At 43.7% G+C, this 22,394-nt stretch overlaps 1 protein-coding gene across 1 annotated transcript in view; it reads left to right on the top strand.

Moving 5' to 3' along the window:
• The window catches only part of CACHD1 (cache domain containing 1), a 76,589-nt gene that overhangs the window by 34,765 nt on the left and 19,430 nt on the right, over nucleotides 1-22,394 (top strand). Inside the window, exons 3-10 of the mRNA XM_088522416.1 lie at nucleotides 563-711; nucleotides 8,651-8,757; nucleotides 13,660-13,786; nucleotides 15,227-15,371; nucleotides 16,914-17,130; nucleotides 18,906-19,055; nucleotides 19,900-20,133; nucleotides 21,846-21,995. Of these exons, the coding sequence (XP_088378542.1) occupies nucleotides 563-711; nucleotides 8,651-8,757; nucleotides 13,660-13,786; nucleotides 15,227-15,371; nucleotides 16,914-17,130; nucleotides 18,906-19,055; nucleotides 19,900-20,133; nucleotides 21,846-21,995 (1,279 nt within the window). The remainder of the gene's footprint in view (nucleotides 1-562; nucleotides 712-8,650; nucleotides 8,758-13,659; nucleotides 13,787-15,226; nucleotides 15,372-16,913; nucleotides 17,131-18,905; nucleotides 19,056-19,899; nucleotides 20,134-21,845; nucleotides 21,996-22,394) is intronic.

Below are 22,394 nucleotides of genomic sequence, written 5' to 3'. Positions count from 1 at the left end.
CGGGTGCCCCGGCGGACGTGCTGTCGTCTCTCCTCTCCTGAAGCGGTGGCAGAGGTGACCACGGGTTTCTGTTGCAGAACCAGTGAGGTCTTTGGGGGGCTGTCCTACGGGATCCATTTGTGGGCCTTTCTTTTGCCCAGCTTTGCCACCCATCCATGGCCCTCACCCCCTTGTCAGGCCTGGACGGGATCCTAGGAGCGGGGAGAGCAGTCACGTCACTGCGAGTCACCCCGAGGTGCCAGCCCTTAATGGAAGGGGAGCTGGAGGAAAGGGAAGTTTGGCTCTTCCCTCATGCACAGCTCGGTGTTCAAGCACCCATCCCTCTATGATAAATGTATTTTATCCTCTGGCATATTCCCCTTTCCGGCCAGTCTTACTAGTTACTTGTCTTCCCAGTGGCTTAAGCCAGCAAGATGGAAACACAATGAACAAGGCAGACAAGAGCTGCCTTTAACATACGCAGCTTTCCCTTTTCTTTCAAGTTTGCTAGTATGAAAGGTGATAATACAAAGAGTGACCCAATTCTCCTATTTTCCTCTCTGTTTTATTTTTCTTTTTCCAGTTGGCAAAAAAGATCCGTGAGAAGTTTAACCGCTACTTGGACGTGGTGAATCGGAACAAGCAAGTGGTGGAAGCGTCGTACACGGCGCACCTGACGTCGCCGCTCACGGCCATCCAGGACTGCTGCACCATTCCCCCGTCCATGATGGAGTAAGCACGGGACCCGGGAATCGCTTGTGCTCGTGTGCTGCTTATCGCTGCAGTGGTGAAAAAGATGAAAATGTTTCACTTTTTGCAGCAGAAAAGCCTGTTTTTTGCTTTTCTTGGTGACGTTGGGGAAGGACCGTATTGCAGGCGGTGCTCCTTACCCCGTCCTGTTGAGAACATGTTTAATGAGGAGCTCTAAGCAAGGACTAGGACTCGGCGGTAATGGGCTGGGAATTAAATTGAAAAAGACTGTTCAACCCTTAATTGTAGAGAAGAGTCTTTTATACAGAATAAATCCGATAGCATCTCAATGACCAGCTAATATCTGAGATGTGTTATATCAGGTTCATATATTATGTACATTTTAGCCTGAAGTTGGCATGGGCTTTTTTTTTTTTTTTCTTTTTTGGAAATGCAGTGACTCCTGCATTACTGTTTAAACATGTGGATGTTCCTGTTTGGTGTGCAGGGAGATTTACAGGAGTAGGATACACTGTGTGGAACCTGAGTTTGCTCGTTTAGCATGTTTGGAACAGCCCAAATCTAGATGATCAGTTTTATTTAAATTATGCTGCATTTTGCTGGGTAGCATAATGGGTTTTTCCTACTTGTAGTATGTAAGGTCTAAGTTCTCGAATAGCAATATAATAATTTATTTTAAACAATGAACACTTTAATAGTGATCACAGAAAGTTTGAATGAAGTAGAGGTGATGGACTTAGGTAGATTTTTTTTTTGTGGTTTAGTATTTTTACGTAGTCTTTATGTTTTTGTTAACAAAATCACTGAAGTTTGGCCTTCACTTTGCCTGTGTTTGGCTTGAAAATCTGAGCTTTGACTGCAGGTTTGTTTGCTGTGTTACTCAGAATACTGCACCCAGTCACTATAAACGAGTGATGTGGGGTAGGACTTAGCAGCCAGGACCTGGTATCTAAAATGAACTTGGCATTTAAATTGCCCCTTTAATTGAGTCGTGAGATATGGCAAGGATAATAGTATTTATTTTATTGCCGTTATATAGTGTTTGGTTTCGCAATGAAGAGTCCAAATGACTAACTTGTGTGGTTGCTGTGTGTGGTGGAGCTGCCTTAGGCCGTTGCTGCAGCCTTATGATGCATTTTATTGGAAAACTGCTTCAGCTCTCTTTGGATTTGCAAGCCCTGACCAGGGCAACTACAGTTTTGTAGATTTTTTGTGATTAATTCCTAGCGTATTGCAATGAAATGAAAATATTTTTGCCGCCTATTCCCTCCTTCCCCATGGTCTAGGTGCAGCAGGGGCTGTTGATGCCATCCCAGCAGCCAGGGTCGTCCAGAGCTGGTGCTGGTTCTGGGCCAGGGATGCAGAACAAAACTGAAAACATGGTTTGTCTCTTAAAAGCTTGGGACGTGCTAATTTAGAATTAAAATATAGCTCTCAATTGCTGTATTCTATCATATGCTTCCGCTCATCCTGCTTACCAAGGCATTCAAGCACATGCTCTTGTAAATGGGAGATAATCATGTACTTAAGTATATACTTAAGTACTGCGCAGTAGAGGTGAGCTGCTATGTTGGTACTGCAGGGCAGAGGGTCTGTGTTTTTCTTTGATTTTTGCTGTTTGCGTTTTCAGTTCTACTTTATAAGGTTTGGAAATGGGGAAAAAAAGCAGGATGAGCTTGGAGGAAGGGGCAATGTTTGAATAGAGCAGCTGGAGGGTTCAGCTTTCGGAAGCAGACGGGACTAAAATCCGATGTCCGGGCGCGCATCCGCGCTCTGTCTGTGGCCGTGAGGTCAGCAGGAGCCTTGGGGTTCCCAAACCTCTGCCCTGGGCTGGGAAAGCACCTGGAGCAGCCCTGGTTCCCGCTGAGCAGAGTCCATCCAGATAACGTGCTCCGGGCACTAGGTGAACTGGGGGAGATAAGGCAAGTGGATGGCCAAAGTGGCATAGCTCTTCTAATCCCTGAAGAAATCCCTGCTGGAAAAACAAGGCTTCCTGTTTCCACACTAGCAGAGGCCGCTGAAGAAGCCGTGAAAAGCAAATTTCATGGAACAGTCACGTGCTAACCTGATAGGAGCGGGTGGCCCTTCACGAAACAATGTTTAATGAATTACCTTCCTTCTTAGAAGTGTAATATTTTAGTGTGCAAGATGATGTGTCCTATTTATCATGCTCAAGATGCTGCTTTCCTGGTAAGTTTGTTGGGAAAACCAGGAATCAAAACGGCCAAACGTGTGGGCTGAGCCTTGGCCTGCAGCCGGCTCTGCAGGTACCGCTAGATCCCCTCCTGCAGCGCCAGGAAGAGCTCGTGTGCATGAGGAGGGATTTTGGGAGCCCTGTGTCAGGTGAGGCCACCCCCAGAGGGGACCGTCGCGAGGGAGTAGAAAATAGAGTTTATTTGTCAAAGGTCCTGAGCACCTGCAGCTTCTCCACAGCTCCTGGGGGAACTTGCAGGGAACTTGCGGGTTGGGAAAAGTGTCCCAATAGGGCTTTAAGAACCATGTCTTGAAGCAGTAGCTTTCCATGTGGTTGTGGTTTTAAGAGTTCTGAATTACAATCAAAACAGTTTTTTTTCATTAAAGAAGTGCTGTTCAACAGGATGGCAACACTGAGGGGGAACATGAGCAGCACTGAGTATTTGCAGAAGGAAAATCCAAAGGCGGGAGCGCGCGTTTGTGTGTGCCTTGCTGGAATAGTCACCGTGCAGCTGGGATGGGGTTGCAGCAAGAAACATTTCACCTTTTTTTGTTACAGACAAGTGCCACAAGTTTCCAAAAGCCGGGCATCTCGTAGTGCAGTGTTACAGGTTTCAGGCTTTTGCTTCTGCTGCTAACGTGAATGTTTTGAGGCGCCTTGAAATCTGGTTTTGTTCTGTAGGTAACCTTGCCCAGAAGAGGCTGTGGAATGCTTTTATCTAAATTGGCCAAAAGAGATGGAATGGGGAAATATTTGTTAGCGTAAAATACTACTTGACAATTTCTCGTTGCAAACATTAGTGCAGCTATTTACACAAGTGAGTTTACAAACCTATTTTTGGAAATCATTTACTCCCAGACTGCGATACTGCCTTCACAAGCGCTCCTTTTTTTTCCTCTCTTTTTAAACAGATGGTTAAATATTTGCTAATGCCATTCAGTTTTATTGCAGCCCTTTCTGTGTTTATCCTTCCTCTCGGGAGCAGTTAAGTGGGAGATAACAGCAGGCCCCATGAGTTCCTTGGGTTGCTCCGGTATCTTAAGAGCTGCACTTGCAAGAGAGAAACGAAATGGAGCCGCTTTTGCTCATAGGCAGCAGCAGGGACTTAGTTGAGGACTTTAAAGGAAATGCCACATTTTCAATGCATGTATGTAATTTCATTTGCATGCAAAAATCATTTTTAGATTTGTGCAAATGGAAGCCAAGAGGAAATAAGTGAATCTTAAGACAATGAGACCTCCTCAGTTGATATCTGAGTGCCATTTTTAGATATTGTGCCCTTATTTTTTTCCCCAAACCGAAACTGTACAGAAGTTGATTTACACTGTAAATTCAGGCCGAACGAAATCCAATTGGAACTCACTTGAGCACTGTTTTGATGTAAGATTCAAAGCTTCTGCAAATTTATTTTATCTTCTGCATTTGCTGATCTCCTGCTTGTAAATCCTGTTGAAGGAGAATAAAAATGAGTGCAGCCTGATGGGAATTAAATGTCTGAAGTTCAAAGCAGTTTGCACATCAGAGCAAACGTCAATCAAGGGAACATCTTGCAGGCGAGGCAGGGAGCACAGCCCTCCGTGGGGAGGAGATCAAAGTGGGAGTCGCAGCGCTCTCCTCTCCCTCGGGATGCAGTTTCGATCGGTTGTTCATTAAAGTGAATCCAGAAGGAAGAGTTTTTTGTTTTCTAAAGACAGGGAAGGGGAGGAAGGGGGATGGGGTGACTCTGGCTTCTCTTAAAACTGAATTTCAGCCAATGTTTTGTTGTTGTTGTTGAAGGGAAAAAAGTACATCCAAAAATAAAGGCGTTCCTTATTTTCTGGTGAGGATCCTGCAGGGCTTCCCTGAGCCTTGGTTCGGTGCTGTCATCTAGAAGCTTTGGGGCCAAATGGAAGAGGGGTCCCCAGACCATGGAGCGGGCGCCGCTGACAGCGGTGGAAGGTGCATTTGAAACATGGATCTTCCTTGCAGGCAACAAGACGAGGGATCAGCTCCTGCCTGCGAATCCCGCCATAAACCAAATGTTTTAGCATTTTCTTCCAAAATAAATGGTGTGAATGAATGATGTTCAAAGGCGATACTCTTGTAGAAAATGTGCAGCGTAGAGGATCGTATCACAGTACGTGCAAAAATGGTTGTTACGGCCAAGAAAACAAGAGTTAACGGTAAACCCTCAGTTGCAATGTTGAGGCTTTAATTTAAACATTGCTTTAATGCTGAAGATTGCTGAATTGTTTAATACTGCAATCTTAATTGGAATGACTTGAATCCAAACTCAGCAAATGGAAAATTCTCCGGCGTAATTAAAATGATCACAAATACTGAAATATTAACTTGCCACAGTACTGGCTATGGCATATCTCTGCTCTGGGTTTCAGAGCATCTGTGTTTGCAGTCAGAATTTGTCTCTGCAGTGCTGCTCTTTCACGGATCCAGTTACAGTTTTAGTTTACATCCCTCTGCAGAGGGATGAAGGATGCAGAGAAGTCAGGGCTAAGGTAAACCGCATCTGAAAAGAGACTTTAAGGTGGACTTTAAGCACTGTTTCCAGGAGGGCACCCCTTAGACCCAGCCAACAGGCCTTGTGCAGGCTGGTGGTTACCTTCTGGGGTTTAAAGGTTCTTCTTCTGCACATTGTGCTTGCGTTGCTGCCTTCACTGCCTTATTCTCCCTTTGCCGGTGGTAACCGCAGCAGGGCCGGGCCGCGCGGTCGGAAGCGCAGCCTGCAGGGAGTTTTCCCTGCTTTTCCCGGCGTTCATCTGCTGGAGACCTCGTGTTCCAACCCTGTGCTCCTGTGCCTGGGAGAGCTGCAGTGCACCTTGAAGCCTGCTGGGAAGAAACCCAGCGACGCACTCGGTGTTTTTCAGCTGGATGCTATTACTTCTCCAGCTGGTAATTCAGAGCTGGTGGTTTGGCCATGCAGTAACCATAGGCAAGGTGTGTATGTCATTGTGGGCAAGCTTGGGGGGGGGGACTTTTGGCATGCAATAAAACTGGAGCAGAGAAAGGTTCCGGGTGCCTTTGAATTAAAAAAGAGCATTTACCCCTGGTGTTCAGAGCCGTGAGCGGTGTTTGTTGCCACTACATGAGCCTGTTGCCATTGCTGGTAGGTTTTGATGGGAGCACTGGGGTAATTAGCTAACATCCCAAAGAGTCATCTTCCTTCCCTGAGAGACTGCTCTTTAGTAGCCCTTGGAAATACTCTTCAGCACTGAAATGTTTAATTTGCACAGTCTCTCTCATCTCCAGCTGTTTTTGCCCGAAGTAGACACATTCCCTGTGAAACCCGTCCGTTTTCTATTCATCTTGGTCCTGAGAGTTTTTTTGTCTGGCAAAACAATTAACATTTCTGCTTGCTTGCTAGGAACTGTGCATTTTCAGAGCAGTTATATTTGCATGGGGGTGGCAAAAGGCAAGAGCGTGGATCCAAAGCCCACCTTGCAGTGAAATGCCGGGGCCTTTTCTCGCAGGAAAGGGCCCTGGGAGCTGCTCCAAGAGCCCTGTCGGCGCTGTCGGAAAGAGGGAGCTGCAGCTATTTCCATACAAGCACGAGTCCCTTCTCTCTCTTTTCCCCTTCCTTTTCCTGAGGCCTTTATCCTTTTTTATCTTTCTTTCTCCTGAGTACAGCTTTGTGAAGATACTAAATTTTTGGTGCCTTTGTCACTGTAATTGTCTGCATCTGTCTGGTGCATCTCTTACAAGAATAAAGCAGGCACAGGTGTGGTGTTTATGGATATAGCTTGAACTGACTTTAAATCATATTGGTTTAAAACGACACTGCTCGCATTGTGGTATTTCTACATAGCAGTGAGGATATTGCAATATTAACTGCTGAAATTTTATTTGCTTTTTGCATCATCAGAAATTAAATTTGATTATAGTCTTCAGACACAACGTGTGCTCCAAGCTGTGACTGTGCAAGACCAGGTCTCTCGCGACTCTGCTGGAGTCACGATGTACAGTCTGATTTAAGCCCTAACGAGAAACAGGCTGAGGAGTTTTGTGCATTTGTGTAGCAGGCTATTATTTTAATTGTTCTCAATGGACAAAATCATTAAGGAATTTGGTGCTAAGGTCTTGGGAAAGACCTTTTCGACTCGTAGGGCAGAGTTTGTAGCTGTGAGAGGAGAGGCTGCTTTCTTCACCCGTACCAATCCAGCCCTAGGCTGCTTGGGGCAACTCTGCCACCTTCCTTTAGGAAGGAATTACTTTCAGTTGGACTCGGCGAAAATCCATTGGGTTAGGAGAGATTTAGTTTGCTTTACAAGGCTTGCTTAGTGCTCCATAACTCACAGCTCCCTCGCAGGACCCGCTCCCACGCGTCTGCGATCTCAGGTTTTGCCTTTCCTAATTTAACCGTGTTTTGCTCCCTTGTCTGGAACTGCTCGGGCAGAGCACAAGGGGAAACGGTGTCTTCTCCTTTCTCCATTGCTGAGTTTCAGCAAGCCAGGAGAACAGCGCTGGTTTTGCACTCTTGGAATACTGGGAAAAAAAAGGATAGTGGAGCAAGTGTTTATGTGCAGTTAACAATAAGCAAGAAAACAAAGAGCCCTTGGCACATCCATAATGTACATATGCTAAAATGTGCTCAAGAGAGCCTGGGTGAGCACAGCATTATCTTGAGCGAGTCGTGGGTATGCCATTAATATTAATAAGTTGGCCAGTGTCTGCTGCTGGAGTTGTATTTTGTGTATTTGGCTGTTTTAATCTTGACAGTACTGAGCAAACCTCCGGTCTGCCCAGTCGAGCTCCAGGATTTGCTGCCTGCCAACTTGTGTGCGAGAAGGAGAGCAAGGAGCTTCCTCCAGGCTGGGCTGTGTGCAGCTTCTGCATGCAAGAGTCTGCGTGTAAATTCAGGAAATTCTCAGAAATAGGTTAATGGTAGAAAAATTTTTTGATGTCAAGTGAGTAGTTTTTGAAGGCTCAGAATAATCAGAGTGGGAGTCAAATGTCACCATATTGCTCAAGATGAATAAAACGTTAGGAAATAAAATTATCCTATGTAAATGATACGGAGTTGCATTACTGAAGTCCTTGAAAACTTCAAATGTGTAACCCTTTAAAGCCCTTTCTTAAATCTTGTTAAAACATTGGTTTAATTTATTTGATCATCATAAGAATTATGCACTCGGAGACTTTTTGCATTATAACTAGGAGCATATTTAAACTGTTTTACCTAATAAAAATGTAATGAAGCCCAGACTATAAAGCTTGTTACCCTGATTGAAAAATAAATCCTCCAGAAAATAAGCTTACAATCACTCTAACTTTTTAGACTTTTTGCTTTCTAAAGGCATAAGGAAGAAATCCTCTTCATGCACAGTACTTGGAATAAATTATATTAAAAGAAAAATAAGGAGAGAGGAAACACTAGTGCTTGAAGGGTTCTCAGTATTTAGAGAAGTTTGGTTCAGCAGCAGGAACAAACACTCCTTCTGGCACTCTCCAACACTGGGCAGATTTCCCCAGCTAGAAGCTCTACTACTTAAATCCACACTAAGCCAACCTACTCTTATGTTTGTACCTCTCAGTGAATATTACTGCAAAAAAAATGCAAGATACATTGAAGAGCAGATGCAGGCCAGATCCAATGAGCTCTGGATTTCACGTTTTTTCCTGGACCCTTAAAATATCTATAATGTTTGCGTTTCCAAATAAATAATGACTTTTCATTGAACCTTCAGCAAGATCTGCTTCCGTGTCAAGTCCTGTGTATGCTCAACAGATAACGTTAGCTTGCTTTGCTAATCTTGTTGTTTGTCGTTTCAGATTTGATGGGAATTTTAACACCAACGTTTCTAGAACTATTAGCTGTGATAGACTGTCCACCACTGTTAACAGCAGAGCCTTCAATCCTGGGCGTGATTTAAATTCTGGTAAGTAGTATAACTTTGTGTCTTTCTCTTTTTTATTGTAGGTTTGTTGTGTTTTTCTTTTTTCTTCTCCCCGTTAGACTTTAATGTTTCCTTGGCATAGAGAGTTAACATCGATTGTCATAGCAACAAGCTCTTACTCTCCTTGAAACTGTCACACTCTTCTTAATTTGAGATTTCATGATTGAAAGATGATACCTAAAGTAATGCCCTTAGACCGAGTACTTTATAAAAATGTCAGGAAGATTTATTCCAACCTACCGTGGATAATTCTGTTGCATTTTTTGCACTTTTTTTTTCTTCCATGATATTTTCTTGTTGGGCCTGCCCACGCCGGCATCGGGAGCGTCGGCTCCAAGCGGAGAACTTCCTCTGATCTTCCTAGCTGAGTTCAGCTAACGGGAGGTTGTGTTTGTAGCGATACGCAAAAATACAAAATAAAAGGACAGCCTAAAATATTTCCTCCCTTTGTCTCGTCAGGGCGTTTCTGTCTTGACAGTCGACCCATTTGCTTGACACACTTAAAAAACTGGAGATCTTAGAACCAGAGACACATGACTTATCCCTGAGGAATTCAGTGTTTGGTCCTCCTGCAAGATTTTCTTTCGTTACATCTGGTGAACTTGATTTAATGCAGGGATTTTTTTCTTTTTTTTTTTGGTCATGAATTTACCCAGCTGTTTTATCTTGTGTTTTAACTTTTTATGGTGACTTAGTGTTTTATAACTTACTGCGCTATGGATTCTGATTATGGACTCCATTTCGCACAGGTTTGGGGATGTTTTTGGCTAGTGATGCTGTATCCCTTCTTAGAGCTTGACATCAGCTCTAGATAATTACTCTCTTAATGACATCTAAAATACGTAATTAAAACCCCAAAGAGAGCAGAACAAGCAGCCCTCACAAGTTCCTTTCCATCCCATGCAGTGTACAGCACATCTTGAATGCAGGTGCTGGCCAGACAAGCTAATTGCCTGATATATGTGTTAGCATTATTATTGGTGTGGAGTTTTCCATGCTAAAGATAAGCAGTCTCTGGTCCCTTTTTATTCCTTGGACCTTGTTTGACTCATAAGCTCCCTCTTTAAATGAAAAAAATGGTTACTTATAATGTTTAAAATTGTGCAATTGATGATTAATAAAAATAGTTTTTGAAAGCAATTTTTTAATCACCACTATAGTAGCAAAGCACTGGATGAATCCCTAACTCAATGTTTTTAAGCAGACTTTTCCTTCTCTACTGCAGAAGATATTTATAAAATAATATATTAAACAATTATCCTACTTGAGTGGATACAAATAACCTAAGCCAAATGTTTAAGCATACTTAAACATTTACAACTTTTAATTTGAGTGGAAATTTGTGCAAAACCAAAGGGTTCAGGTGTCTTCTTGTCCTGACTTAGCGGTTAGGTGGGACCTGGCAGCAGGAGCTGGGCCCCGTGTCCCTCCTCTCCTGCGGCTGGAGGGCTGCCTGCCCGAAGGAGCGGGCGCTGCAGCAGTTGTGTGGGCAGCAAAGGGCAGAGGAAGAGAAGAGGGAGTTGAGAGCAAAAAACTATGGACAGGGAGGGCTGCTGGTGCCGGGGGTTACTGCAGCAGCAGCCGTGCATCCCGTGCATCCCTGCTCTGGGGCTCCATGCATCCGTGCTCTGGGGCTCCATGCATCCCTGCTCCGGGGCTCCGTGCTTCCCGTGCATCCCTGTGCTGGGGCTTCATGCTTCCCATGCATCCCTGTGCTGGGTCTCCGTGCATCCCATGCATCCCTGTGCTGGGGCTCCATGCATCCCGTGTCCGGGAATCCACGTGCTCCCACACATCACGTCTGCAGGCATTCCCGCGGGATACAGCGCATTGCAGGAGCCCCCTGGACTTACAGAGAAGGAGCTCCTGGTTGGGAGCTCCTTGGGAGCACCTCTAGTTGGGGGCTACTGTTTTCAAAGAAGTAGATTCAGTTCTGTTTTGACCCTTCAAAAATGCTCTGTCCGCTTCTTTTCTTTTCTTTTTTTTTTCCGTTCTTTTTTTTCAAGTCTTGACAAGTTTTCACTTTGTATTAGCTAAAACTTTATTTGCATTAATTTTAACCATTACTGCAGAATAGTTAAGGTGAGGGTCTAATCTTCAGATTAAATGGTGGCCTTCAAGCAGTGTTAGATAGCTGTCCCCACCGGTACAAATAGTCCTTCATTTATCAGAGAGAAGGAGAAAAGACCACACTTACACAGAGCTAGGACATGACGTTAGCAGATTCCTTATTTATTTCTTTTGAACCAACTAAGGAACCAATAAATCTTTCTTCCTGCCTTCCCAAATGTCTGTCACCTTCCCCTGGAGCCTGTGGAGCTGCAGTCTCCCCGTGACTTGGTCCTAGCCTTATTCACCCGGTTGGTGTTTGGGTGAGTTAAGATACAGGGGTTACGTCCCCCCTCCCCAAAACACGCTCCTCTGCTCAGCTCCTCTTGCGTGGGGAAGCTGGACTCACTCTTTAAATGACATTTGGAAATGCCTTTGCGCTTCAGAGTGAAAAGACCCACCAAGGAGTAAACTGGGGTTTGTTCTGGCTAATCCCCTCCGTCGAATTTTAATTGGGTTTCAGTTGCAGAGGCTTTTATTTCCAGGGAAAATGAGCCAGAAATACAGTTTGCTTCAGAAAAGCCTGGGTCAGATTTGTAGGCCTGGCGAGCTAAAGAGAGAAGGTCTTGACTTGTAAAATGAGCACATTTGCTTTCTGCTCAACACAGAGCATTTCTGGGAAGCGCTCGGGATCTCCATGAGGATTTTCTAAATGGATATTCTCCAGTGGGATGCATCAGGCACAACAAAGTTCAAATTTTTTGCCGGGTGAGAACTGTGTGGTCGGCAGCTCTGTAAACGTAATGCTCAAGAAGACTCCAAGAAACTCTTGTAATGAGCAATTATGTTCCATAGTGCCTTTTTTTTTTACTGACTATTTGTGCTGTTCTTTGAAGATTAATTAGTTAATGATTTGACTACGCTTTGAAGATGCAAAGTGGTATCTAGAAGTGCTAAGTGTTATCATATCACATTTCCTTTGAAGTTTTATGATCTCTGTCACACAGGGCTTTCTCTCTAAAAGTCCTTTTTGCCTTGGTTAGATATTTATAATTGCAGAGAGGCAGATCGCTTCCGTAGGACCATGCTGGTGCTTCCCAACTCTATTCCATGGGCAACAGAATCCAGGGTCAGCGCTGCCGCCCTGGGCACCACGGGGACAGAGGCTCTCCAAGCTAGCAAGAATAGTCACAATCGGCCATTTATAGCCCCAATTTGTGCCTGGAATTAATGGATACCACTAAGATTTCTACCCCTGTAAGTTTTAGCTTCCCCAAGCAGTGTGATGTCGAGCCAGAAAAGCAGAATCACGACACGTGCTCAGTGATGCAAGATGCTTCCTGCTGTATGTTGAAGTAGGGGAACAGGGAGCTGATTCTCCTTGGCAAAAAATGGCTTGGACCTGACCAGAAAACAAATAAAAAAATACTGCTCGAGTTAAAATGAGACCCACAGATCTGGATTCAGCATAGGGAAGCCTGGGAAGTTGTGTAATTAGTGAGATGTTGTGTGCGCGTTGCTGCGACTTCCCCTGTGGTTGAGCACAGGCAGGTTGCCTTGCCGGGTGTTTTGTTGTTTGTTCAAGAACGTGATGGTAGGGCTGGCAGGAAAAGAGTTTATTTTTAAATACGCACTTAAAGCTGATATGGTCCATTTTGAATGGTAGAAAAACAAAAAGAATTTAAATATCTCATGATGGGCATGTACAGGAAGCCAGGAAGGGAACCCGGGAGCCAGGCCATGTCCCTGGCACATGCTCACCAAAGGGCAAACCTGATCTTACACTGCCTTAAACCTTCAGTTAATCTAGAACTTTTAATTAACTTATTTAATTAAAATTAATTTAATTAATTAAATGTTGCAGTGATGAGCAGTGCTTCCTTAAAGAATTTTCTCTTTTTTGCAGAGCTGTATGTTTTAATGGGAAGGTCAGTAGGTTTTAGGCCTGGGAAGTGGAGGAGGTCTGCAGCCCTACCCGGCAGCTGCGCCCTGTTCCTGGCTGCTCCGGTGACTCGGGATATGTCGTTTGCTTCCCTCTTTCTTTGCTTTTTCCTCTTTATGATGAGTTATTAATGTTCACCTGCTGCAGAGGAATTTTCTGGGAGGAATGTTGCTCCATACTCAGATGTTTCCATTTTGCCTGAATTTCGTAATTATTCTGAAAGCTGGAGCTGGGAATTGATGCCCAGTCAAGACGGTTGAAACCCAACGAAGCCCCAAGTCACCGCCCGACCCGTTGAGGGTGCTGTGTGCTTGTCCTGGCGGGTGCTAATTCTCCAAAGGAGACACGTGAGCAGCCCACAGTCCTGTTCATTATAGCACAGCGAAAATGAGAAACTTCCGCTGTAAAAGAAATACATATTTTTCATGATGTAAGCTTATTTTCTTTCTGAAAACTCCATGGATTTCTCCCATGGTTTTCTGTCATCCCGGCGCTCTGCTGTAGCTGTCCGATGTGGATCCGCTGCGTTCCTGCGGCACTGACGGGTGCGAAAGCGCCAAGAAGACACGATGCCCTGCAGGACATCGCGCTCATCCACTCTTCAAATTACCTCCTTTTTTCGCAGAGATCTTTAGGGCATAATTCTTAGAAATCTCTCCAACGAGGTGGCAATTGCATGTTAAGCGAAACTCGGTTAAACAAGACCTAGTGTTATATTTCCAGGAGACTTTAATTGTTTGCAGGCCAGATGTGAAGTTTTATCACTCCACAAAGAGCCCTGCCTGTGTTGGACCCTGGATCTTCCCCGAGCACATATCTGGGAGGCCTGGAATAAACATCCCTCCAGCTTGGTCATCCCTTGGGTAACTCCCTTTTTCCTCTTCAACCTCCAGTTCTTGCAGATAATCTGAAGTCCAACCCGGGGATTAAGTGGCAGTACTTCAGCTCCGAAGAAGGCATTTTCACCGTTTTCCCAGCCCACAAGTTCCGGTGCAAAGGCAGCTACGAACACCGCAGCAGGTAAGAGCGAAAAGCCAAAAGATTATAAAACCTCAGGCATTGTTTTCCTTTCAACATTATCCCTGGCCAAGAAGGCAGCAGTTATACGTAACCTTTATTAGGGTCTCTTGAGTTCTTTTAGGTTTGTTTATTTTTTTTTAAGCAGCAGTTCTTTCTTTTACATAACTGTAAAGTAAAAATTAAATGCACACTGATTCCCCACTTCTCATCAATGGAATAAGCTCCATGTAGCAGCACCCTGTAAATTCTGGGTGTGCCCATAGGCCAAGTTTGTCTCTGCAATTTGGCTCAGCCTTGAGCAGCGTGTGTGAAGCAGTAGGTGCGTGGTGGCCTTGGCTGGCAGGGGCAGGGGACAGCGGCGAGCAGGGACACGGAGGAGCCGTGTGCCCGGCTCCACCGGACCCACATCCTTCCCTGGCACCTCCGTGACAGACTGTGGTGGTGGAAACTCTCTGCTAAGACCATTCAAAACAGAGTTTGTACAAGTCGCTCAATCTTTGTCTCAGTTTCAGCCTGTCTACATCACTTATTTATTTTATTTTACTTTATTTTATTTTACTTTATTTTATTTTACTTTATTTTATTTTATTTTATTTTATTTTATTTTATTTTATTTTATTTTATTTTATTTTATTTTATTTTATTTGCTAGTGTTTCCCTCAGAGGGTAGTTCGCATGGATTAATTAGCTAATACTTCAGTGCTTTGAAGATCAAACGCTCTGTCTGGGTCCTAGGTATTAACACCCGTGCAGAGCTGCAGGCTCTTTTACAATTAAGGGCTGATTTGTGCCAGTTGTTTATGGCGGTGCCTTGTCTAAAATCTCCTGCGTGTCCTTTGCTCTTAATAAGATTGCTGTGGTTGCCTTTGATATAATAAAATGTAGATCCCCAAAACTCATATGTGGAGTTAAGTAGCTTTTGGGTCTGGGCTAAAGGGGAAAGAGAGTTCTGCCTCCTGTTAAGGATTCTTCTAATTCGTTCCATGTTGAAACCTTGAAAAGAACTTGTTAAACCTTTCGCACATACCTCACAGTATTGAACCATATCTGAACACCGCCTCGCTGGGAATATGGGTTTTGATGTTAGCAAAAAATGCACACATGGAAGCACTAAGAGCCCCTAGCAGACTCTACCAGGAATGGGCAGCGCCGTTCCAGGCTGCCCGGATCCCCCGGGCTGCGGAGCGCGACCTGGCTAAGCCCATTCCCGAGCACGAGCCTGACAGTAAAAACCACACGGGAAAGCCAGGGTCCTTCTGGCTGTGCCCTCCTGTCCTCCAGCCCTGCTTGTCCCCTTGTGAACTTCCATACAGAGCTCTCCTTTCCCCACAGAGTTTTCTTGAAGGCAAAAATTCCCTTTGCAATTCACTGTTTCTTTGCGGGGTGCTTTTAATTCCTGCCTGCTCTCCCTCGTAACGTTTTGGTGGAAATCTCCTCCAGGCCTGTCTACGTTTCCACGGTCAGACCTCAGTCTAAACACATCGTTGTCATTGTGGACCACGGGGCCTCGGTGACGGAGACGCAGCTGCAGATCGCCAAGGATGCAGCTCAGGTTATTCTGAGCTCCATCGACGAACACGATAAGGTACCGTTTCCCTCAGCCACGGGCATGTTTTCAGTGGTTTTAACTATACCCAGTGTTTTCAGTTTTTATCCAAAGCAAAGTGCTCTGTGGCCTCCTGGGGACCCGTGGTCTACCTCTAACGCGTGATGAAGGCTTAAACTTGCTAGTGAAGCCTGTATTACTACTGGGAAATGTTTGGGCATCCACAAACTGAAAAAAAAATCAAGGGAAAACCACCAATGTAAAGCAAAATCATGTTTCTTAGTAATTTTTCATCTTGGTAGATGCTTTTGGTAATGGGCAGCACTGTGATGCAGGTGTAATTCTCTCTCTGAGGTGAGAGATTGCTTTGTGCAGCTCATTTAACCTCTGAGTCTGTCTGTTTTTAGCCTGTGCAAATGGAAATGATTTATTCCCCTGCCATACTGGAGAACTCTGAAGTATAATTAGTGTTTGAAAGGTTCCCAGAAAACCGAGATAGCAGCAGGAGAAGGTTAAAGCAAAGGCCTGGATACATCAGGATTCTTTTCCAGGCTCTGCCACAGATACTCCATAAGGCAATGAGAAAGTAGCTTAACCCAGAATTTTTTAAAGTAGGGATTACAACACAGGGGGTGAAAGAGTGCTTTATAGGACCACAGGTTGCCCCAGCTCCATCTGCACGTTCAGCACCTCTGTGATTGTGGAGGCTTTATCTTTCCTCTTTTGAATTGGAAGTGAGTTTCAATCAACTTAACTGAAGTGCTGTTGATTATAATCTTTGCTTTAAGTCAGCCCATTAGTAGTGTATGGCAAAACACTTCTAGCTAACGTGGTTGCTTTCAGAGCATTTTAATATGGTATAAGAGTGCTGGTAGTTTAGCAGAATTGATAGTATTTAAAGTGTCAAAAGTATTTGAATGTAGAGCTCTAGCAAAGAAAATATATTTAGGATACAGTGTATTACTTGGTCAGTAACTTAGTGGTTTTGAAACCTATTAGATAAATAATTATTGTGACTTTCTTGCTTGAGTCATAATTTATAATGAAGTATGCCAACACTTAGCAAGACTAGTATCTTATGCATATTCATTAATGCAAGTGTTACCACTGCATGCCTTAACTTATCTACAGGGTGAAAGTTGATGGTAGATTTGGCTCATTTTCACTGATACATTAAAAACCACATTGCTTTATGAAAATTTCTTTAGGTATCTCATTTTCTGCAGGCGCTCTGCTTTTCTGCAGGCTCTCAAGGATTTACTGAAAGTGCTCTGTGTAGATTTTGTTCTGAAATATCTTTAGTTTGCTTGGGTTTCTGCTCAGCACAGTATAGTACCTATTATATATGAGCAGTGTGAAGCTGACTTCATCTGAGAAACAAAGAGCAAAGTCTCTCTTGAAATCACCATAAGTCTAATCCTCATCAAATTTGATGGATTTATGCCCCAGGCATTTATTTTTTAACAATTGAATTTTAAATCCACAGAATCTCTTCTATTGGCTTATCATTGTGTGTTCTATATCGGCACGTAAGGAATTATAAATGGTAAGGTAATCCAATAGAGTTTCTTCTCTTTTAAGATCTCTGTGTTAACCGTGGCAGACACAGTCAGAACCTGCTCGCTGGATCAGTGCTATAAGACGTTTCTGTCCCCCGCCACCAGCGAGACAAAAAGGAAGATGTCCACCTTCGTCAGCAGCATCAAGTCCTCTGACAGCCCTACCCAGCACGCGGTGGGATTTCAAAAGACATTTCAGTTGATACGAAACACAAACAATGGCACAAAGCTCCAAGGAAGTAAGTTTCTTGTTGTGCAATCCTGATTCATTTTGAGGTTTGCAAATTTTGTGTATGATTTTCTCACTTTGGCAGAGGTCAAAGTAGTGTAACTGTGGGTATTTAAAATAAATGCACATGTTTTTGTTAAGGAGCATTTGCTTGATCTGAAATCTTCACATTAGCTTCTATTTTATATCACTTGGGGACTTCGTTTTGAGTTGTAGTATGAAATTAATGCAGCGAGTTGCTACATTGCTGAATTACTTACCAAGGATTGGAAGGATAGCAGTGGTGGTCTTTAATAAAAAACAGTTCATGCTGCAGCTTCACTGATTCATTGCCAAAACATACATGTATTATGTGCAGTCTGCTTAACTGCAATCCCAAGGACGAGGTCACTGCTTCTGGAGGAAAGGGGGGTTCTGTTTGGTGGGTTTTTTTGTGTGTTTGTATTGGGGGGGGCATTTGTTTATTTTTTAGAATACCAATTATGGGTGATGTTTTGTGGAGTGTGAGGTTGGCCTGGCTGAGTTTGCATTTAACTGATATATATTAAAATATATATATTGTTTTCATGAGTTTGTTGATGCAGTGCAGAGCCCACAGCTTGATACTGCTTTTTCATTGTCCTGAAGGGCACCAGCTCAGTTCACTGCACATAGTATAAAGAAAAAAGAAAGAAGACACGTACCTTGCTTAGCTGAAAGATAGCCTTGTTAAGGGCAGATTTTTACCATCCTCTGGCAAAACAATGAAAAGGGTGCATCTTCCTGGCAAAAACAAGTGAAAAAATAACTCAGAAAGCACACACCACATCAACAGTGCTGGATTATGTGGGATAGGATGTGTGAATCATTAGCAGCTATTCCAGGAGCCTTGGCTGTGGAGTTTTACAGCATCCTCCTGCATCCCTCATCTACCTGGTGCTCCTTGTGATTAGGAAGTCTTGGCGTTTCCTTCGTTAACATGAAACCACATGTTTTTACTAGGTTTCCTACAATTCTGAGGCGTGATTACATAGGGGGAAGTACATGAAACCTAAAACACAAGGCAAATGTTTTGCATTTAGTTGTTTTTGTAAGAATGGGAGATTTTAAGATTCGCTGTGCAAATCAGAGCACATTTCACAATCCATATGATAAGGCGCAATAGGTTTGAGAAGAGGATATTTATAAAACACATCTCCTTTTTGCAATTAATCCTTTCATCTTTTCTTTTTTTTTTTTTTTTTAAAAAGTAAAACAAACATGGTACCTGTGCTGTTGCTGGGAAAAAGATGAATATTTCCCCTAGAAGTGCAGCCAGAACTGTATTACAACTGCCCTAGCCTTCTGCTTCTTCTTGTTTTAACTCCTGAAATTAAAGTGCAGCTAACGTTACCCCTCCTGTTAACAGTCCCATATAGTTCTTTATCTCAAAAGTTCTGGCCAAAAATGATTTCAAGTCACTAGGGACAAAATACAGAAGTCAAAGTGGTCATAGCATTAAAACCTCTTTATCAGCAAAAGGCAGGTGGGGCAGCTCTGGGAGCTCAGTAGCTTTGCTGGGTAGCAGAGAGATGCTGAAAGCAACAGCTGCCTGTGAAATTCTGTAAATTACAGTTTAATGAGGAACAATAAAATTCGCAAGGCTCCAGTGTGTTTATCCCCTGTAGAAACAGGACTCTTGCAAGTAAAGCCGTGGGCAGCGCATGCCTGTGTGGGTTTGTAAGCAAATGTGAGAACTCTTATCCTGTTTCTCCTTCTGTTAAAACCCTAACGTACTTTCTGCCGTGTGTATTTCTTTTTTCTTAGATACCGATATGGTCATAATTTATCTCTCAGCTGGGATTACATCGAAAGATTCCTCAGAAGATGATAAAAAGGCCACTCTGCGTGTCATCAACGAAGAGAACAGCTTCCTCAACAACTCGGTGATGATTCTCACCTACGCGCTCATGAACGGTGAGAAATGTCCTGTTCCTAGTGGTGAGGTTCCCCCCTCTGCACCTCCTCCTAGGACTGGCCTTACCCGGAGGAGGATGTTAATGGGTTTGGGCTCAAATATTACCTCTTTGGTGTAAAAAGCATGTGTAACGTAAAACAGGACCTCAAGGGCTTCCATACTTCAGGGCCAGACTTAAGAGGGAGGTTAAATTTGCAGATCGCTCACACAGCAGCTTGCTGTCCTGTGCCCTTCCCAGGAAAGCAATCTCAGGGAGAGGGCTGTACGTTACATTACTAAAAGTGGCACGGACTCTGGCCAAGGAAACTAATACTTAAGCTAATGGATCGTTTCATTCCAAGTTTGAATACTTATTTGAGCTCTGATATATCCAAAAGTCTTTGATTTGTCTGCAGGAATTGAGCTTGGAGCTTGCATAAAACATGCAGCAAATGTCCAAGCTAAAGAGCAAAGCCTGTTTTCTCCAGAGCTGGATAACAGGCTCCTAGTCCTTCACATGTACCAGCCCTGGACAGGAACGGCAGTCCTGGGATTTATGGGTCACATAAATCTTTGTTGAGAGCGATGGTGGGAACAACATGTTGAATTTTTGTACAGTGTGACAGTGTAAGAGGAGATCTTGTTAAATTTTGTGCTGGTTAAGAGCACAAAACCATAATAGTCATTATCATATATGAATAGTTGTTCAGCACTTCACCTGATTGCTTAAATATGTTCAATCCTATGGTATAAATATATGTATCGTTTTGCTTTTACTTCAGAGTAAGATGAAGGAATATTGATGGAAAGCAAGTTCCTTTTATCTCCTTCCTTGTGTTATTTCTTACGTTTCCCTTTCCTCAGAGGGAGTGACGGGTTTAAAGGAGCTGGCCTTTCTCCGGGACCTGGCGGAGCAGAACTCCATGAAGTACGGGCTGCCAGACCGAACGTCCTTACCCGTGATCAAGGGCAGCATGATGGTCTTAAACCAGCTGAGTAACCTCGAAACGACGGTGGGGCGGTTCTATACGAACCTCCCCAACAGGATGATTGATGAAGCAGTCTTCAGCCTGCCTTTCTCGGATGAAATGGGAGATGGTAAGTGCTTAGGAAACACGGAATTTAGGCGTAAAAGCGTGAAGATTAGGTTTCCTTTTGCTTGCCTGTGTCCCAAAGTATTGTAGACTTAAAAGGTGACGCTTTTAAGTGTATTCCCAAGGCAAATGTAAAAATAGCCAGTCACCCCAGCAGTACGTGTGAGGTTTATATCTGCAGAAGGGCTGGTTATGAGAAAAGCAATAACAGGGCAAGAAGCGGGTTCATTTAGGTGGGATTCACAGAGGACAGGCTGGGAACAAGCTGGATTTAGTGGAAAAGGGCCATTTAGCACATTTCCCTTCAATCAAAACGGCCCATTGCAGCGAGGAAGGGAGCAGGGTTCAGCGTGTCCTGGTGCTGGCAGAGCTCCCCCGGCTGGACGAGCACCCGCTTGCAGGTTCCCCTGCTCTTGGCAGATGCTCTGGCTTCCTCCGTTCAAGTTGCAGTGATTTTCTCTCTCCTGCAGCCTCCTGCCCTTCCTAAACCCAGAGCATTTCCTGGGAAGCTCAGGGCTGCAGATCCGTTAGCTCCCTCTAGCCCTGCTTGTTCAGCAGCTCTCTTGACTTCTCTAGCTCTGCTCCCATGCTCTCCAAAAAGGTGTGCAAAACATCACAAAGATGAGAAATACAGCAGTGATTGTCTTTGCTTTGACAGTTTAACAAATTCTGTATTTCTTAGCTTGCAACTTTGCACATTCTTCTATTAGTTATTCTGTAGTAGCACTCGAGGCTTATGCTGAATAGTTCTCAAGGATTTCTGAGTTTAGGAAGGCCATATTTGCCTTGAGCATTATGTCCCCCCATGTGGGTTAGGACCCTCTTCTGAGTCAACAGGGTACTTTTATATTTTTCAGACATCTCTAATTAAGCTCTTATTTTATCCATCTCTCTCAAAGGGTAATGGAAAATATGAGCCTTAGAAATGGTGCAGTAGAGAAGATTTGTCTTACATAAATGTCAAGATATGTTTGAGAGCACGTGGACAGTTGTTATATTTGAAAGAAGGTTTGAAAGAAAAGGGTCACAGAGTTTCCAAAGAGAAATAAAGTGTTGCCTAGACTTCCTACCCTCTTGAATCATTGTGTGGCTATGTTTATAATTCCCAGTACAATGGCTGTATTGGGCTCTAGTCAAGCAGAGGAGGTTTAATATTTGGAACATACTAGATGAGCAACAATTCATCCCTATTGCTGCTTTACAAGTCCAAATTCCTTCCCTTTCTCTTTTGGAGTTTCCTTAAACAGCAATGCTAAAGGAACAAATTAGCAGCTTGACTTCTCATGCTACTGCATTTCTTATTTGCATATGTTTTATATATGTATGTTCCAATAAATCATGTAGATTAAATGAAATTAATTTTAGGTCACTGTCAAAGGAGTAAAATTAACTACTTAGTGTAAGAAAACCCAGCCATGATAATCTCTGGAGCTCCCGACAGGAGCCCCGGCTCCTCCTGCATCCCAGTTTCTGGCGCAGCTCCGCAGGGATGTGTTGGGAGCGCTGCTTGGACATCTCAAGCCCAAGGGTCAGTGGTGGGTGCCGAGGCCTCTCCCATCTTCCGTGTCATCCTCCTGTGATCCCACATGTCCCCTTGTCGCTGTCGCTGATGCCGTGTCCCCGCATGGAAGCACAAGGCACCCGCTCTGCTGCCTCCAGTGCTCATTAACTGGAGGTCGTTGCTGATCTCTTCTGTGTTCTTTCTGTCTCTTGCAGGCCTGATAATGACTGTAAGCAAACCTTGCTACTTTGGAAACCTGTTGCTGGGGATTGTTGGAGTAGATGTTAATCTTGCGTATATCTTGGAAGATGTCACCTATTATCAAGATTCCTTGGGTTCCTACACATTTCTCATAGATAATAAAGGTAACTTTTTGGTTCACATGATCTCTTCCTACCCCACTGATCATCAAAAGCAAACTGCTAATTCTCGTGTCTCTAATCTATAAATAATGAACTATAACGTTTATTAAAAGATTAATTGCAACTTGTTTAGTTAGTTTTGCCTAAGGATTGCCAGATAGCTAGAGACTATAAGTGCATTCAAGATTTGAAATTTCTGCACTGGATCTCTAATATCGAAATCTTGACTGATACTGAAAGGGATTTTCTACATGTATAAATGATTTTTTATTGGATGTAGGGCAAAAGGCAAAAATGGAGTGTGTGTATGAAGTGCTTTTTACTATTTGTCTTTTTTTTTCTGATCCCGTATTCATTCACCTTTTGTTTGCAGTTTACCAAGCTTGCAGTTTGCAACTTCTT

Source organism: Tinamus guttatus, unplaced genomic scaffold (genome assembly GCF_059628265.1).
Source record: "Tinamus guttatus ecotype Peru unplaced genomic scaffold, ASM5962826v1 Tinamus_guttatus_pri_ptg000153l, whole genome shotgun sequence".
Taxonomy (NCBI): Eukaryota; Metazoa; Chordata; class Aves; order Tinamiformes; family Tinamidae; genus Tinamus; species Tinamus guttatus.
Note: the sequence above shows the minus strand (reverse complement) of the source record. Positions and strands in the feature narration are given on the sequence as shown.